Genomic DNA, 17,674 nt, shown 5'->3' on the forward strand with positions numbered 1-17,674 from the left:
AATAAATCATTTTTTTTAAGCCTGGTCTGCTTCCCCTGAATAAAATAAATCTTAAAAAAAAATCCCATAGTGTTCTCATTTTAGGCCAAATGTTTTTAACATATACAAGGCTAGTCATTTCAAACACACGTCAGCAGCCTTCTGCATTTTGGAATATCTTCCATATTGGCTGATACAGTGGAAGCCTGGAGTGTCTGGGCACACACAACAAGCAGGTCCCTTAGAGTCCTGACAGCCACACTGTGCGCCGTCTCAATCTGCTGACAAGCTGTGGTGGTTGGAGTACAGCCCCCCCAGAGTGGGGAGTTTTCACCTTTAGCATGGATTTCTGCAGATTTCCAAAAGAGAGGGGTGATATGCAGTCCATCAGTTACAATGCCCACGGCCCACGCGGGAACGACTAACACCCAGCTGCAGCTCCGGATGCCAGCTTTCTGCGGACGCAGACCCTGTGTGGCAGTGGCTCAAGGAGGCCTGGATTGAGCTCCTGGCTTTGGCCTGGTCCGGTTCTGGCTGTTGTTGGCATCTGGGGAATGAAGTAGTAGATGGAACCCTATCTGTTTCAACCTTACAAACAAAAAAAGGAAAACCCTGTCTTCTACACACAGCTTACACACCTGTCGCTGAGTACCCTTCTGCCCCCTCCCTGCTTTGTTTTTTGGTTCAGAGTCAGGCTGCAGAGAGGAAGTGGAGACCCTGGCACAGCTTTTCACCCTTGTTCTCCCAATTCCTTCCCCGCCCCCCGCCAACCGGAGCTCCCAAGTGAAGAGGTTGCCAGGGGCACTGTTCCCAGCACGGAAGGAGGTGACCTTTTCTGCCATCAAGGCCAGGGTCACAGTTGAAGAAGGCCTAGGTAGTCAAGGAGGGGTCCACTTTCTTACAGAACCACAGGGGTGGCCCTGCCACCCAGCTCCTACGTTGCTACCTCAATGACCTGAGCTGCAAGCAAACTGAGGGCGCCCAAGACAAATGCTATACAGATTAGAACTTTTATTACAACAATCATTTAAATTACAACAGTTCCCCACAATAGAAAACAGTGCCTGCCTGGGACAAGAGGTGGGACTTGGGTCCCAAGGCCAGGAGCACAGTCTGAGATCTCTAGGGAAATGGATGGGGCTGTCCCAGAATCCCGCAGACAGTGGAGTGAGTGGGAGAGACCGACTCTCCACCCAGGATGCTTCTCTCCAGGGGCAGCGAGGTCCCAGGCCTGTCAGCGCTGAGCACTTAGTCACTGTTACTGGCTGTCAGCTTCTGGACTTTGGGGAAAGAAGAACCAAGGAGAGAGAAACCCATCCCTGGGATGACAAAACAGTCACTGAGGTGTTATGCAATGCCACGGGCAGCTGTCTAGCCCGGCCTGGTGGACGCATGGGGGTTGGGTGAAGGGAGCACAAGCCAGTGTGCTGCTGGGGCCTTGTCAGATGCACCAGCAGGTGGCTGAACCCAGAGGGTCATAGGCCAATGGCTGGACAAAGATTTTCAATAGCAGAAACGTTCCTAAAAGAATCACAGCCGCCGGGGCCCCTGATCTCAAGGGACTTCAGAGGCTCCAAGCCCCAAAATGTTCACCTCGGCCACAGCCACAGCTACGGGTTTTCGGTTTTTCTGAAAACCCAGCTTGGCTCTTTCTCCTTCTAGGGCTCCAGACCCTTCTGGGGGCTCTGTCCTCTCTGCCTTGCTTATCCTGTGTATATCTGGGGTGGGGGGACGGGCAGGTGGCTGCTGGCTCTTGCCCCTAGGGAGAGTGGAACCGCTCTGCCACCTTCCTTTTCAGCCCTGTCGGAGCCCAGATGCTAGCTGGCTCCCTGGGGGCTGCACGGCGTGGCATTTCTCAGGCTTCTGAAGCACGTACAGCAGTTAAATAATAAGAAAACAAAGCCCGACGCCGCAGTTATAAACCACCATCCTGCCCCTGGGTCCCGTAGTCACTGTTAGAGATTAAATTTACACGTTGAGAGGAATGCCTACTGCCATCAGGCATGGGCTAGACTCCGGGGAGGCAGCGCCACAACACACAACACAGGGGGACTCTCCCAGGCTGAAGCTGCACTGGGAGCTCCTGCTGTCCCTAGGGGCAGTGGGGATGGGAGACGACATAGTGCCGGCTCCCTCAGGGCAAGGTGGCCCAACGCTGGAAAAAGGCAGAGTCATCCTTAAGTTGCTTAGTTTCTGAGAAGCAAAAAACAAGGGGCCAGAGACCTACCCCCTCCTCTCAGGTCAGCAGATAGGGTCAATAAAAAGGCATCAGTTCCGGGACAGAGACCCAGCACCTGTTTGGCCCAAGGGCCCAAGTGGAAGCACCTGAGGGGCTCTGGTTGGTCACAGGAACAACACCTGATGTGGAAGGAGGAAGCAGCAGGAAGGGGCTCCAGACCAAGGAGTGAGCAGGCCACAGTGGGGTGGCATGGCTGCGGGGCCGCTTCTGTAGGCATGGAGATGAGCGATATGCCAGCCTATATGGGCACCCACTGGGGACAGGTACCCTGGCTCATGCCTGGAGGGGTACATGGAGACTCCACAGGCCTAGGAGAGTATAAAATGGTCCACAGGGGGACAAGGGACATAGCCAGATGCAGCCCAGGTCCAGTTGGCCCGAAGGTAACTCAGGTCAGGAACTTACTAAGGCCTTGGAGCTTGGCACTGGGTCAGCGAGAAATATCAGTGCTATTCCATATGCCCCGACTAGGGCGTCCCCAGGGAGTCTCCTCTGAAGCTGAAGGGGGCTAGTTTGGGGTGGCGAGGAGAGGGTGGCAAGTGACCCATACTATCAGGTCCCTATGTGGTGGAATTTCTCACCTGACAGCCCTGCCCAGTCCCAAACAGTTGGAAGCCTAAGAGCAATCTGGGGGAGGACTTGTCCTTCTCACGAGCTCACCGTGACATGCAGGAACCAGGCTTCTTCACCAAGTGCCATGTCCACATCTTCCTCGGAGAATAATGTCCCAGAACTGCGTGTGGGGTGGTGGCAAACCTTCTTGTCACCCAGGGACCTGTGCTCACAGTTCCCACTGCCCATACTGGACTGTTGAGGTCAACTCTTGGCAGTTTGAGACACATTCTGGGGTCACGTGGGATCCCACAGTAGACAAAGAAGGACAAAATCTTCTAAAAAGGTGAAAGACTGCGATCCGGAGGACGAGGACGCCAGGAGGGTAATCTCCAGTGGTTCGTGGTTCAAGGCCATTGCACATGAAGGGAAGGGAGCTGGGCTCTCCACTGGGGAGTCCTGTAGCTCCCAGGGAGTCCCGGGCCAGCCGCTACGGGAGGCTTCTGGGGGTGTCCGGCCATCCCGATGGTGCTAGGAACAGCAGAAGTGGCAGATCCGGGGTGAGGGGCAGTGGGGGGCTGGATCCCCTGCTAGAGCTCTTCAAAGAAGGCCACTCGAGACTTGGCGCTCTGCAGGGTGAGCTGTAACACAGACAGAGGGGTTCAGGGGCTTGGAGGCTGCTCCTTTTCATAGTCCCAGCTGGCTGGGGTGCCAACCATTGGGGAAAGGGCTTGAGTCAAGGGGCAGACTGTTCAAAAAACAGCACGCAGGCAGCTGGTGGTCAACCCCAGGGAAGTTGCTAGATTTGCCCCAGAATCCAAATCAGGAGGTTGAGAGAGAAGCAAATTGGCAGCAGGAAAACTCGACCATGGACACTGCCTTTCAGAGGTCAGGAGGTCCCTGGATAAGGAAGATGTCCACAGTTTCTGGGGGTGGGGGAATGATGCCACGGGGTGACACCAGCCGGGGAGTTCACCACCTTGGGGCGCTGAGCACCCGGCTCCTGTGCAAGCGTCTGGTTCCTCAGGCCCTGGGGATGTCTGTGGGGATAGGCAATATGGTGTCAAGTGAAGCTGAGGAGCTTATCCCCTCTACTCCCGTTGGCCAGGACAGGATTTCTCCCTACGCGTGGAGCTGGCCATAGAGGAGCCTGTTCTGGCAGGGCACATGGGTGTCCCTCCCAGGAAGGACTCTGCCTGACAAGAATGGGGTAAGGAAGAAAGAAAGCTCCTGGCACTGGTGCCCCTCCTCCACCGCCCCACTTGTCGCCTAATGGGCACCCCTCATTAGGTGAAACTGTAGATGTCACAGCCAACTCTGGGCTTCCCAGAGGCGCAGCTGTCAGGGGAAGGGGGACAGGCAGGCACACTGCTCCGTTTCACGTCCCTGAGCACTGTAGTAGGTGGGAGCACAGATGTTTGTTGAGTGAACAGGTATGGGCTGTTAGGGTCACTACATGGTGAGATGCAAGGGGCAAGCGGGGACAACCCTGTTCATCAATATGCTGTGTGGGTTCAGTGGACATTCTCAACCTCTCTGAGCTTCTCTGGAAGTGAACCCTGGGGCAGGTTACACGGCAGGGCCCACTTCCCTCTATCTCTGCCGCCCTTAGAGCTGCCAAAGGTCCTCAGTCAGTCCCATGTGGGGCTCTCTGAGGGACAGTGGTGGGCAAGTCCGAAACCATCACTTCTCCATCAGCAGCAGCACCACCACCTCCAGTGTGCGCTCAGAACGAGACAGCTTGAGCGCCGCCTCTGAATCCTGCCAAAGCTCTTGGTCTTGAAGTTCTGGCTAACAAGCTGAATGCAGGGAGGCATCAGAGCTGTTTTCTTCAGTGGAACCAATTTCAGAAGCCCTCTAGAAAGAAGCACAGCACTGATGGGCTGAGGGGAGCTTTGTGGATCGGAGCTTCCGATCTACAGAAGGGAGCTGGGGGCCTGTGCGCACATGGTTTCCCTGGTGCAATCAGAAGGGCCAGAGGTGGGTGGGTAGGTGTGTAACGGGAAGCAGGAGGGTCACATGAAGAGGGGAAGAGACTCAGCTGGCGGGGGAGGGGGAAGAAGGACGGGAGAGGGAAGAGGATGCTCCTGAGGGTGTGGTAGGGGTGGAGTGGGATTTGAAACTAACAGGTGCGGGGCTTGGGTCCAGGACTCAGTCTAGTTTGTAGGAGTGTCCGGCCACAGCTACTTCCAGACACCGGCACAGCTGACCACATGATCCAGGACCCATCTGGGTCACCGGTCAGCTGTGTGGCTGCAGGCAAGTGGTTTGTTCCTTCGGGCCTCAGTTTGCCTACTGTGAAGCAGGGGTGATGGCAGCCCCTTCCTCACAGGGTGCTGTGCAGAGGAACTGGGACACGCGTGCGAGGCGCTCGGTTCCGTGCCTGATGCGTGGTGAGGATGCAGCAGCTGTGATTACTAATGGCAGCCCCCTCGCTTTTTCCCTCCCCCAGCTCTGCTGCTCTCCTTCCGGGGGGCGGGAGGGGATGTGGGCAGAGCAGAGCCCTTGCAGGGAAGGAGTGCCCAAAGGCCGAGTCACGCACAGCACTGGCCTCTGCAGCCTCCGGCTTTGGAACAAGCGCTGGCCCTGGGAGCCCTGGCCACTTCCCCAGGCAGGAAGCCTGTGTTTCAGCGGGGTGGGGGGCATGCCAACGAGAGCCTCTTGCCCATTCGTGCGATGCTGGCTCCAAGAATTCCTGGATCCTCTACCCAAGCAGCGTCTGGCTGTCCCTTGGAGGTGCCAGGGGAGGGATCTGGCAGCGCCGACAGCACCAGATTCCAGCTCCTGGTGCATGTGCTCTCCGGCGGCGGCGGTGGCGGCACAGGCCTGGCCCTGGTGTTTGGGTTGCAAGAGCGGGAGTTTGATCTCGGTGCCAAGGAAAGGCACAGAGGAGAGGCAGGTACACTGGCCACACACACGCAGGAGTCGAGAAGCACCACAAGCATATGGCCTTGGCAGGGCGGTGCCACGCAGCACCGGGTGGACATGAGTGAGACCTGGGCTGCTGAACCCATTTCTTTCTACCTGACAGTTCCACTTCCACTAGGAACCCAGAAGTCAGAGCAACTGATGGCATCAATGCTCTCCCCGCTGCTGGGACCTTTCCACTTTGCACGATGGGCTCTGCCTCCCTCCATCCATGGCACCTGGGATCCCAGCCATCAACAGGGCCTCAGCAGGGCAGGCGTTTAGCACAGCAGTTCAGTCGCTGGTGTAGACAACACATCCCCTGCTGGGGGTCAGGGTTCAAATCCAGGCTTCACTTCTGACCCCAAAGAGTTCTCAGCTCCTGGCTCTGGTCTGGCCAAGCCCAGGCCATTGCAGGCATTTGGGGCTGAACCAGTGGATGGGAGCTCTCCCTGCCTTGCAAATAGTTTTTTTTTTTTTTTTTTTTTTTAAAAGAGGCATCCTCCTGGCAGGAGGGCCCGGTAGTGAAGTGGGCTGCAGAGACAAAGGAGCTGCGAGGTGAAGCCTCACCCCTGGGGGTTCTGTCCATAGTGGGGAGTCCACAGATCCATCAGCCCTCGCAATGTGTGGCCTCTTAGGAGGTGCTTCCTACCAGCTGTGGGTCACTGCCAACAGCTTCTGCTGGTCTTGCTCTCCTCAGTTGGGGCAGGCAGGGAAACCACTTCATGGCCTATTCTACTGCTGCTTCACTCTCCAAATGACCTCAACAGCTATAGCTCAACTGGTCCGAAGCCAGGAGCTTGGCCTCCTACGTGGGCGCAGGACTTCAGCCATCCTCTGCTGCTCTTCCAAGCCATCAGCAGGGAGCTGGATCAGAAGTGGAGCAGCTGGGATATGAACCAGAACCCATGAGATGCTGGTGCTGTGGGTGGAAGATTAGCTTGCTAGGCTGCTGTCCCGGCCCCAGTTCTTCTTTTGAAACTTCTTGGTTTCCTTTCCACCCTCCTGACCCCTCAGGTGTCTGAACCCAGAGAGTACTGCCGTGTCTTCCTGCTAAGCACATGGCTTGGGTCTCTGCACAGTGAAGCCATGCTTGTGCTTACTGGAGCCAGCAGGTTCTGTGCAGACCATCTGATTACAGCTCTCTCCTGCCCCACGTTACACTGTGAGTCCTACCTGCTGCTACTGCCATCCCAAGCACAGCTCACTCTGTGCCAGCCTCACCCTCCAGGGAAGCTCCTTGAGTGCCTGGACCCTGCATGCCCACTGCCGGGCATAGCTCTGAGGCCATCCTGGAATGCCAGATAGGCCATGAAGCAGAGAAGCCTTGGTGCTGACAGTGGAGGGCTGTGCCTTGTGGCACTGGTCTCCTTTGACCCATGCTGTGGACAAGCAGCGGGGTGACTATGTCCACCCTACACTGTCCTTCAGAACTTGCTCTGTGTCCATAGAAGCGCTCACCATGGGTGGGGGGCGGTCTTGATGGTGGGGCTGAGCTCAAAGGAAGACCACCAGGGCCCTGCTCAAAGTCCCCGAGGTGCCACACTCCTGCCAGTTCCCTGAAGCTGACTAAAAGAACACAAAGTCTCCCTGCAAGGCCCGGGCCTGACCAGCTGCTCTCTTCCAGCTGTCGCCTCACATCTGATTAGAATCAGCCGTGTGAATAATACGGGAGGAATTAAGTTCTCTGCCGACTGAACTGACTGTTCGCGTCTGTCACTAATCCAATTCCACTCCAAGGAGGCCGATTTCCTTTTTTCCTTCTGCGGCATGTCTGTTTTTATCTTACGGGGCCCCGCCTCCACACCCAGGGTCCACCTACTGGGGCCTAGTTGCTCCTTCCTGTCCAATATCCACAGACTTGACCCTGGCGGTCACCTTTCCTCTTACCTGCTTCTTCACCACCTCGCTAGTTGTCTATGACAGCTACCAGGCTGTGCCAGCGCAGGAGACAAAACACTTGGCAGAGACAGGGCTCCTTGCGCTCCCCAAACTGTGTGTGGTGTGACAAAAATGCACACCGGTGCACAAATGAAATCAGTTCGGATTCGGGAAGCACATCTGTCTCCTTAAAAAGACAGGAGGCTGGCTCCTGTCGACCCTAGGTAAGGGCCTGGTACCCAGCCACTTCTCCTAACCCAGACACCCAATCTGCGGATTTAGCCAGTTCCTGCTCACTGCTTCGACTCGAGATACTCCTGAGAGATGGCCTCAGGACCTACAGGTAGCAAACCTGGAAGGCAACCATGACAGAAGCTCCTTGGCCTGGCAGCAGTAGGTGGTGCAGGGCTGCCAGCAAGCCGGACTCCTGCGATGTCGGTCTCGAGAGCGCCCCCTGCTGGAAACCACCGCCTGAGGCTGGCTGCCAACTCTCCTTTCAGCTCTCCTCTAAAAGTCCTTTTTGGAGGGGGATTGTTTCCCAAAGTGATGGGAGGGTAAGGAAATGTATTCAGCCACTAAGCCTGCAGCAGCAAGGCTGCTTGATTAAGAATGAATTACACTTTCATCAGCACAGGGAGAAAATTGATTCACAAGGCTGCATTGTGATCATCTTGTTCCTAAAGCAAAGGGGAGCGGCAGGGGAGGGGGGCAGGCAGGACACAGAGCCACTTGGGCTATCAGTGGGGAGAGAGAGGAAGCTTCGCAATTAAGCTGGAAGAGCAAAACTAATCAGAGTGCCAGGATTCCTTCAACTAGTCCCTGGGGGCCTTGCCTCGATCTGGTTCATCCCTGAGGGGCGGCGGGGGGGGGGGGGGGGAGGAAGGAAGAGAGGAGGGTTGGGATAGGGCCATCTAATTCCTTTTAAATAATCAGAGCCACAGCCCTGAACCCTTTTTAGATACTAACCTAATAACTCCTGGAGCTGAAGCTCTGCTTGTCCCATAAAAATGCAGTGGAATTGAAACACCAGCCCTAAAATTATGTTATACTTCCTCTCTCTTTGCCACTACATACTGAAAATGAAGGAATAGGGTGTGTGTGTGTGGGGGGGGCGGAGGGAGGGATTGGGGGCTGGGATGCAAAAGGACATGCCAATTCTCTGGCACACACGCACACACAGATCCACGGCAGACAGCGGATTCCGGAGCAGAAAGGTGATAGCCGGCTCCTGCAGCAGCAAATTCCGGCAGAATCGCAGGTTGGAGAGGAGGGGTGTGAGAGAGCAATATCGCCCCCTCCCCACGGGAGCCGAGGGGGAGGGGTGGTGCGGCTGTGCTGCAGTCTTTCTGGGGACAGCTCTGCACCCAGATGCCATCTGGAGACACGCACGGGGAGCGAGCCATCCGCACGCATGCTGCTCCCCCGCACAGGGGTGGAAGGGAGAGCCCAAGCCAGCCCAATGAACAAATCCAATTTGGAATTAGCTGCTTGATCTGTTCTGGAGAGAAATCAGCCAGGGAGACCCCACTGCAGAGGGGGCAGGGAAGGGGGGCTCTTTTGGGTATTAATCCTTTAGAGACCAGAAAGGAGCAAGAAGATGCCTAAAAATGCCTTTGTCTCCGGCTGGCCCTGGTGACACTGGCGGGGGCCCTGGGCTACTCTGTGCCTCTGGCTGACAAATGGACTCATCTGCCTGATTCTCCTCAGCAGACAGGTGGAGTCTAAATGGTACTGGAGGAGCACTCTGGGCCAGTGCCTTAGGAGCACGGTGCAGATCCACGGATTCTGCTTTACAATGGCCAATATCAACACGGAAATCACAGCCAGGACTGTAGGCAAGAGTCCACACGCTGGCTCTTCTCTCCTGCTGGTACAGGGGCGGATCAGGTGCAGGTGGAGAGCTACATGGTGATACATCTCAGCAGGGACCAGATGGGGTGCCTTCCTGCCTTAAATCAGGCTCGGTGCAGCCCTTGGGCACATTCACACAGCCTGTGACATCTTCGGTGGGCTTTTGGGGTTCAAGAACAACCCCTGGCCTAGTGAAGTCACTCCACCGTGAACAGAACTGGGACCTGGACTTTTGGAAAAGAGGCCGCCAGGACATTGTCCGCAGAGAGCTACAGCAAATGAGGGAGAAAATCATACAGGAGATACCTAGACATTTAATGTATGTGTGCATATGCATGTGTGTGTGTGTGCATGCGTGCGTGCAGTGTGAGGCAGGTACCAGTGGCCTTGAGGGATGAGCCCAGTGTATCTCACCCAGGAAAGGCACTACAGAGTTCAGCCAGGATTTCCCAATGCCTTCCATGAGCTTCTGTAGAACCAGGAGCCAGGAGAAGGGCTTGGATTGCTTCTGCCATTTCTTTTAGGTGTTCTACATAGGGCATCCACTCCCTCACTGCCTCCCCCTCCCTGTCCCCACTCTGTGGTGTTTCCAGCCACAATGGTGACACAACGGGAAGCTTCCGGAGCCCAGGAGGCCACAAGTACTGCTTCTCTTCGTCAGGGCTGTGGATACTCTACCAGCTAAAATTCTCTAAACGTAAAGTAAAGTAAGCTAAGCCACTGGGCCCACTGGGGATACAAGAAGGCCAGGCATATTAACCACATATTAAACACAAGCAATTTAGCGGTGGCTTCAAGCCTGACGCTGGAGACCAGTCACCAGAGAGGGAGGCTCTGGCGGCTGGCTTTAACTGTGGGAGACGCCTTTCACACGCCTTCTGTTTCTCCCTGTGTGTTTTCAGTGTTCAGCTTCCCCAGTCCTGCACCTGCAAGGGGACCCCACCCATTGGCCTTTTGTCTTCCTGATCCAAGAGAGGCAGCTGGAGCTTCACACACGTGTCAAGGCTGTTCCCGATCCTCTGCTGAACCACGGCTGGTCTGACAGCTCAAACCGTCTCCTAATGAAATCGGCTCTCAAAGCTCCAACAACCTCCATGATTTCTCATCATGCCAATTTCCTTTGAAATCCTCTGCTCCCTTGGAGACCACTCAAATGACAGCTTGTTTGCTGGCCAGCTCAGGATCGAGAGATCGAGACTGGGTCCCTTGAGAGGCATGAAAGCAAGACTCTGAAGTGTGCGGGCTCCAGGGGCCGCAGTTTCCCCTTTGAGATAAGACCCAGCTAAGCCATACCCAGCCACCGCTCTTGTCCTCAGTTCAGTGGCCCTAGGGCAAGAAGCTCAGGGCCCAAGGCACCCTGTGTCCTGGCCCACTGGGCTCAGATGCCAGAACATGTGTCACTGCCTGAGAGAACTAAGCAAATCCAGGCTCCCCAGGGTGCCTTTTGATCACTGGTGCCACTCGTTCAGATCACATGTCACTCCAGTCACGCCAATCATTAATTGGGAGAAATGGAAACGGGAAACATATTCTTGCAAACTCCCGGCACATGTTAGAAGGAACCAGTGAGTTAACAGTGGTTTTTCAAAAGTTTTTCTCTCCCAGCCACCTGGCTGTAAGCACAATGAATGAATTGGCTTCTCACCAAGGTGGGTGTAAATGCGGCAGGGCACCCCAACAACACCTCTCTCACCACATGCTCACCAGCATCTCGGTCTCAATTTACACCGCCAAGCCTTGCCTGCACTCTGGCTGTGCCCTGGGTGCTTTGCCTGTGATCTCTCATTTAATCTTCACAGGAGTCCTGGGGTAAAAAGACCATTCACCTGTTGCAGGTGAGGTCGCTGGACCCCAGAAGAGGGTCAGAATGATAAAGGAAGTAACGCGGCAGTGGTGACCTTGGCTAGCCAGGTTGGATCCACTCTTGGCATTTGGGAACACCACTGCCCAGGTCTAGAAAACAAAGTGCATCAAAGCCTCCTGCAAGGCAAAAAAACTGCCACTAGTTAATCTAGTGATGCAGTCATACTAACAGCCAAATCCATGCTTTCATTAACCCTTGATTAACCAAGCATTTGGGCTGCTTGGAGCCTGGCAGCCTGCTTTGAAAACAAGCACACAGGAAGATAAGAATGAATGTTCACATTAACAGCAAACATTTCACTAAACATGAAGCTTCTTACATCAATAATAGCTCAGTGAAGTGGCCAGGCAGAATCGGGACTGTGTTGTTACAGGAACAAGGGGAACATCACCACCTCCAGGGTGCACAGCACATCAAGGGGACCTCTGATGTCACAGGCTGACACAACATGGGGCTTTCTGCCTGCCCCTGTGTTAGCCACAGCATTCAGCACCCCAAGGTGGCTGCACCCTGGGGTGTTCTGGGTGTTTTAGGGTGACTGCTGGTGTAGACTCACCTGGCTTCCCCGCCTTCCAGGGTTGCTCAGGAATAGCCTTGCTCAGTCAGGGTGTTAAGGTCAATGTGGGGTTCAAAAGAAATAGGAGCCTGCCCCCCCACTAAACAGAATGATCACGCCCACATTATAGTTCACACCACGGATCCTTGGAATCACACTTACAGCTTGCGCCTACCTTCTAGTAAGATCTATCTGAGATCTACTCGCTAGCCTCTTGCTGGGATGACAGCCACATATGGGATTTCTGTTATGCCAGGTCGCTTTAACAGAAAGCTTCCAAGGAGCCTACTGTCCTTCACAAAGGCTAAGATGACGATGCCATGGGACATGCCCCAGGAGGTTGTCAGATGGCACTGGGCTCCCTGACATGGGCACTAGCGGGGACCAGGCAAGAAGCAGGGGTAGGAGGTCACATTATTATTGGGCAAAACAGGTTCTCTCCACTGCACGGGCATGTGGGAAGGAGGAGGAGCTGCTGTGGGAGAACAGCAGCCACCATCCAATTAATTGCCTGCACAGCGACTGAGTGCTCCTCTCCCGGGTGTCTGCAGCTGCACGGCTCCAATGCCAGCCCCTCTGAGCACCTTTTGCTCCATTCTGCGGAAACACCTCAGCAGGGATGGCTGTGAGAGCTCTAACAGAGCTATCTCCACATGGCTGACTTGCACGACAAACTCCCTGCACTGGGAAATGGCTATGTGCACAAAGGGGACGTTCTCAGGAAAAATGGGTGTTCATTCTGCACCCGGGGACTGCCAAGGGGGGTGATCACGGTTTCAGCGCTCAGCACCATAGGAAAGGATAGGATCTTGAGTGAAGGACACTGGTCTGAAAGGCACCCAGACTGACCCCATGTCCATGCCAGAGTTATTTGTCTAAGGAGCGCGCCACCAAGACAAAGGACTTTCAGACAGACCTGACCGGACAAGAAGCCATGACCTTCCGCAGCCCAACAACAACACCAGGAGGGAGGGATGACCTACAGCCCCCTGACATGCTCTTTTGCAATGAGGCAGTCTTTCAGGGCTCTGGACACCTGCTCTCAGACTCAAAGCATGCTGCGGCCACAACCCAGGCACACTTGCCCTCAGGAGGAGGGCTCGGTGTGGCCCCGGGGACAGAGACAGGCAAGCTCATGCATGGGTTAGTATCACAGAGGGCAGGACCATCACCACAGACAGAGTACCTGCGACAACCTACTTTGAGGGCTCAAATGCAGATAGGTCTTCTGCCTTGGGCTTGAGGCTAAACCAGCAAAATAAGGTGAAGAAAACAAAACAAAACAAAAAACACACCGTGTGATATCAACAATGCCACATTTGCAAAATGCTCAGACAGGCCTGACATGGTGACGTGTGACTTCGCTGGTTTGGGGAGCAGTGTCTCTGGCCTTCAGATGCCCTGCTTTCCGGTGTCCACACAGAAAGCGGAGGGCAGGGGATGGGGCTGAGGGCTGAGGCAGCCCCTGCCCTGTCAGCGTTTTCCTTCTCTGCTTCATGGCTGGGCTTCCCTTTAATTCCCCACTTGCTGTTTCATCATTTTATTTTGGAAGGGAAACCCAAGGAAATTAAAGAAGCCAGAAGAAAGAATATGTAATGTGGAAAGGCCTTCCCTTCTAAGTGAATGTTATTAAAAGGAGTTCTTGACCCAGTGCCAGCTGTTACTGGAGACAAAAGATGGAAATTGGGGGCTTCCTGTCATATCCATCTCTCAGAGCTCTCAGATACAGCTTAACCACTAAGATACCAGATGCACCTGACATGGGAAGACAATTTAACCATTAACATACAAGTAAAAAATGAACCCCTATCAATCATCACCTAAACTTGTACCCTTAGCTTAAAGAAATCTATTTTGTAGGTGCTAATGGTATCCTGGGCTACCAGTTAAAGTCTGGACCATTCTGCTTTGCCCAAATAAGGCAAAGATAACTTGGGCTGATAATTAAAAGGAAATTTAACTTCTACATGTCTAAGATGCCGAAAGCTCAAAATAACAATAGAAAAAGATAGGGAATTATAGGCAATATAAATGAAGTCTCATAAAAAAAAATTTAAGTTTCTCTTAGGCACTTGCCTTTTATGTATAAAAAAGAAGCTAAAAATTCAGAATTTGGTTTTCTAAATAAGCAAGGACAGAATTTCATAGGTCCTGCCACTTAAAAAACACAAAAGGACTAGAAGGGAGTCCTTACTCGGCAGTCTCCATTTCATTTTGCTTTCTCATTAAACAAGGCAGCTCCCCGGGCATAATTCCCTTTGGCTTAAAAGACAGAACCACTTTACTGCTAAGTGATGGATCAAAACTCGTCCTCTAACGGGCACTCATTTCATCAGAGCTTTTAACACAAGCTTCACTTCCATCAACTCAATGGGTTCATGGTCACTGGCAGATTAAATTCCCTTTCTGGCAGGAGTCGAAAAATTCCCTCAACTAAGGACATATGAAAAATGACAATAGTCTAATGACTCGGCTACTGAGGAGACCAGATGCCAACCTCACATTTCATTAATGACTGTCCTGACCGGGAGGAGTCGGGAGACTCTGGGTACCTTCTTAATGGTGTTGTGCTTGCTGCTGCCGCCGCCCCTGTCAGAGTTCTCGTTGTGCAGGATGTCCAAAGCCGTCTCCCTCTCTTTGAGCTTTAGGGCCTCGATCTCCGTTTTGAGTTCATTGAGCTGTTCCTGTAGATGTTTGCTCTTCTCTAAGTATTCTACCCTGCAGCAAGAGGACATAAGAGTCAGTGCTCGGGCCCACTGGGAAAGACACATAGCTGACCGGTGCTTGATGAGAGAGCCTGGATTTGAGGCCAGGGGATGCGGGAGGCGGAGTGCTGGGAGAGGTCAGGTCTATAAGTGTTCCTTCATGGGTCATGCAAGCCTGGCTTGGTTGCTTAACTGTGAGAAGTCTATTTCCTCAGTGGTGAACTGAGATGCTGGTCCTAGGGCTGTGGGTCTCAAGACTTAGAAATAAGAAAGTGTTGGGTAACCCTCTGTAAACTCTGAATCCTTTATAAATATCAGCTATTATGAGTAGGTTTTAGTTCTGTACACACACACACGCATACACACACAAAAGTAACACAAGAAGCACATGCTTGCTGGCACCCAACGCCATCCCTTTGTCTTGACCCTTCTTGGACCTGTAACTCAAGTGACCTCTTCCAACAGCCTCATCCACAGCCCCAACTTGTGAGACTTATTCTCCTACAGATGAGAGACATGCACTTGGCCAACAAGAAACGAGGGTGCTTACCTTCCCTCACTCCCCCAAAGGAAGATGTGCTGGATGCTGTTAATTGGGAAACCACTCATGAAGCAATCAACTGCAAGGCTAGGGTTGGCAGAATCACAAGGAACATTCCATGGGGATTACCATGATTGGTTGATGAGGGTAATGAATGAACCCCTTGGTGTGAGTGGGTGTGCCTCCTCCAGTCATCAAGGCGACAGTGTCAGGAGGTGAGTAGGGCCTGAGGGTGTAACCCTCAGGAATTGAAGGAGTGCCTTTCATAAAACAGGCTCAAGGGAGACCCCCAACCCCTTCCAATGTGCACCCATACAGCAGGAAGACACCACCAAAGAAGCAAGACCAAGGTCCTCCCCAGACTCCCAGTTTGCTGGTGTCTTGATCTTGATCTTGGCCTTTTGCACCCTCTAGAATCAAGGAATATGTTCTGTTGTTTACAAACCATCTGGATGCTGGTATTTTTGTTATAGCAGCCTGATGGGGCTAAGACAATCAGAAAATACAAAGTATAAAAAAGCGGGTTGCAGAGCAGAACATAGCCTCATTGCTCTGATCTCAAACACATAAACGTGGCTCTTTGGGTAACAGTGAGTAGAGCCCACACAGTGGATGCTGCTGTGACAGGCTCTGGTTTCCCAGCTCTTCAGCTATACTGTGGGCATGAGGGTGCCTAGAGGAGGCTAGCTTGGCCCATGCTGGATGCCATGGAGATGCCTTCCCCAGATGGTCAAGCTGAAGATACTAAATGAGGTGGAGGTGCATGGGCTGGCATCAGAAGGATGAGGTTTCAGATCCTGCTCGATCCCTTATCAGCTGTGTGAACTTATAAAACTCTAAATCTGGGCCCAGCACAGTGGCCTAAAGTCCTCGCGTTGAATGCACTGGGATTCCATATGAGTGCCGGTTCTAATCCCGGCAGCTCCACCTCACATCCAGCTCCCTCCTTGTGTCCTGGGAAAGCAGTTGAGACAGTCCAAAGCCTTGGGCCCCTGTACCCGCATGGGAGACCTGGAGGAAGCTCCGGGCTCCTGGCTTTGGATCGGCACAGCACCGGCTGTTGTGGTCACTTGGGGAGTGAATCATTGGACTAAGATCTTCCTCTCTGTCTCCTCATCTCTGTATATCTGACTTTGTAATAAAAATAAATAAATCTTAAAAAAAAAACCTAAATTTGCCTTCATTCATACGAAATAAAATGGGAATAAGTGATATTAGTAGAGATTAAATGCAACTAAAGCTAAAAGTCGCTGATGTATGGGCACCCAAGGCATGGGAGCTATAGTGACAGCTCCCTGGTAGGCTGGGACATAGCTAGCCAGCTCACTTGTGGCTCTGGGAATTCAGGGACCTCCACTTAGACTTCTCCTGAGGTGGGAATCCTTTTCATCTCTGACCCACTTCCACGTACCAGGAAACAGGTGGAGGGCAGTGGGGGTGGATGTCGCTGTGGTTACGGCACAGCATGATCTGCCCCATGTGGCACAGCTGGCCCCATCTGCATTCCCTCAGCCTCCAGCATGGATTTCCTTTTCTCCTCTGTGTTCCAAAGATGGAAACCACTGCAGATCTCAGCCACTGGGCTCTAGTCACACATTTAGAAGACCACAGCAGTTGGCAGTGGGGGAATAGCAGTCTGGTTGAACTGGGTATCCTTGATATCCACAGTCCCTAAATGGGTTTTATTCTGAAAGATGGAATGCAGGCTTGCTGTCCTAAAGTTTTGATAAAGAAATTCTTGCTCTAGTGGTGAGGACAGAGCAAACCTGTGCGGGCACCAGTGACAGCCAGGCAGCTAGGGTGACCCTCCATGTCTCCAGGCTCAGATGCACTTGCTCTCATTCACAGCTGCCCTCAGCAGGGGCGTAAGGGCTACGTACTTTTCTTTCTCTATCTCCATGGAGAGTCGCTTCATGTCAGTATCCTTGAAGTCAAAAGATAAACTGTCGCCGATGAGGTTGAAACTTGGTATGTCAGGAGGCAACGGTGCTGGAATTGGGTTCATGGGCTATTAAGAAGAAATTGCATATCAGGAGGTTTGAGTGACACAGGAACAGAGGGGTGCTGATGCGTTAGCAACCTACCCTTCAGCAGCCACCAAGGCAGTGACACAACTGAGTCCCACCTCCCAGCAGCACCATACCCTCCAGTCCCCTCTTCTTCAAACCGCTATAGGTCAGTAGTCACAAAGAACCCTGAATAGGTAAATAATTTTCAACCCTTCTTCTTGCTCAGTCAAACCACAGGTGCCAACTCAGACTCGCTTTGTCATTTGAAAAATCCCCAGGCCTTATGCTAGAAGCAGGAGATGCAAGACAGGAGTCCTGCCTTTGAGTTTTGTTCAGGAAATAGATGCATCCCTAAATCATCACAGTTCACATAAGTAAACACCACAGCCATGGAGTGAGCTAGAGATTGAGGAGGGAGGATAGAAGCGAGCCTGCTTCCAGAGGAACCAGAGAACATGCCAGAAAACTTGCCAGAGAGAGGCAGGGAGATAGGCAGGATAGAGTGAATACAGAGGGAGTGCTGATGTCCACAGTGCCCATGGAACAAACAGGGTAGGAGACTGACTGGTCCCAGATCAGCAAGACTCCAC

The 17,674-nt window shown here is 53.1% G+C and overlaps 1 protein-coding gene across 4 annotated transcripts in view; it reads right to left on the reverse strand.

Moving 5' to 3' along the window:
- Window positions 1-970: 970 nt before the first annotated feature.
- NF2 (neurofibromin 2) overlaps window positions 971-17,674 on the reverse strand; it is an 86,440-nt gene continuing 69,736 nt past the window's right edge. For 2 of the 4 annotated variants that reach the window (XM_041003478.1, XM_041003475.1), the window contains 2 exons: window positions 16,956-17,083; window positions 13,085-14,547 (listed from right to left, as the gene is read on the reverse strand). In XM_041003478.1, coding sequence (XP_040859412.1) covers window positions 14,328-14,547; window positions 16,956-17,083 — 348 coding nt within the window. In that variant the 3' untranslated portion in view covers window positions 13,085-14,327. The other 2 variants (XM_041003477.1, XM_041003476.1) reach the window with 2 other exon arrangements.

This window comes from Ochotona curzoniae, unplaced genomic scaffold, assembly GCF_017591425.1.
Source record: "Ochotona curzoniae isolate NIBS_2020 unplaced genomic scaffold, NIBS_Ocur_1.0 scaffold_274, whole genome shotgun sequence".
NCBI lineage: Eukaryota > Metazoa > Chordata > Mammalia > Lagomorpha > Ochotonidae > Ochotona > Ochotona curzoniae.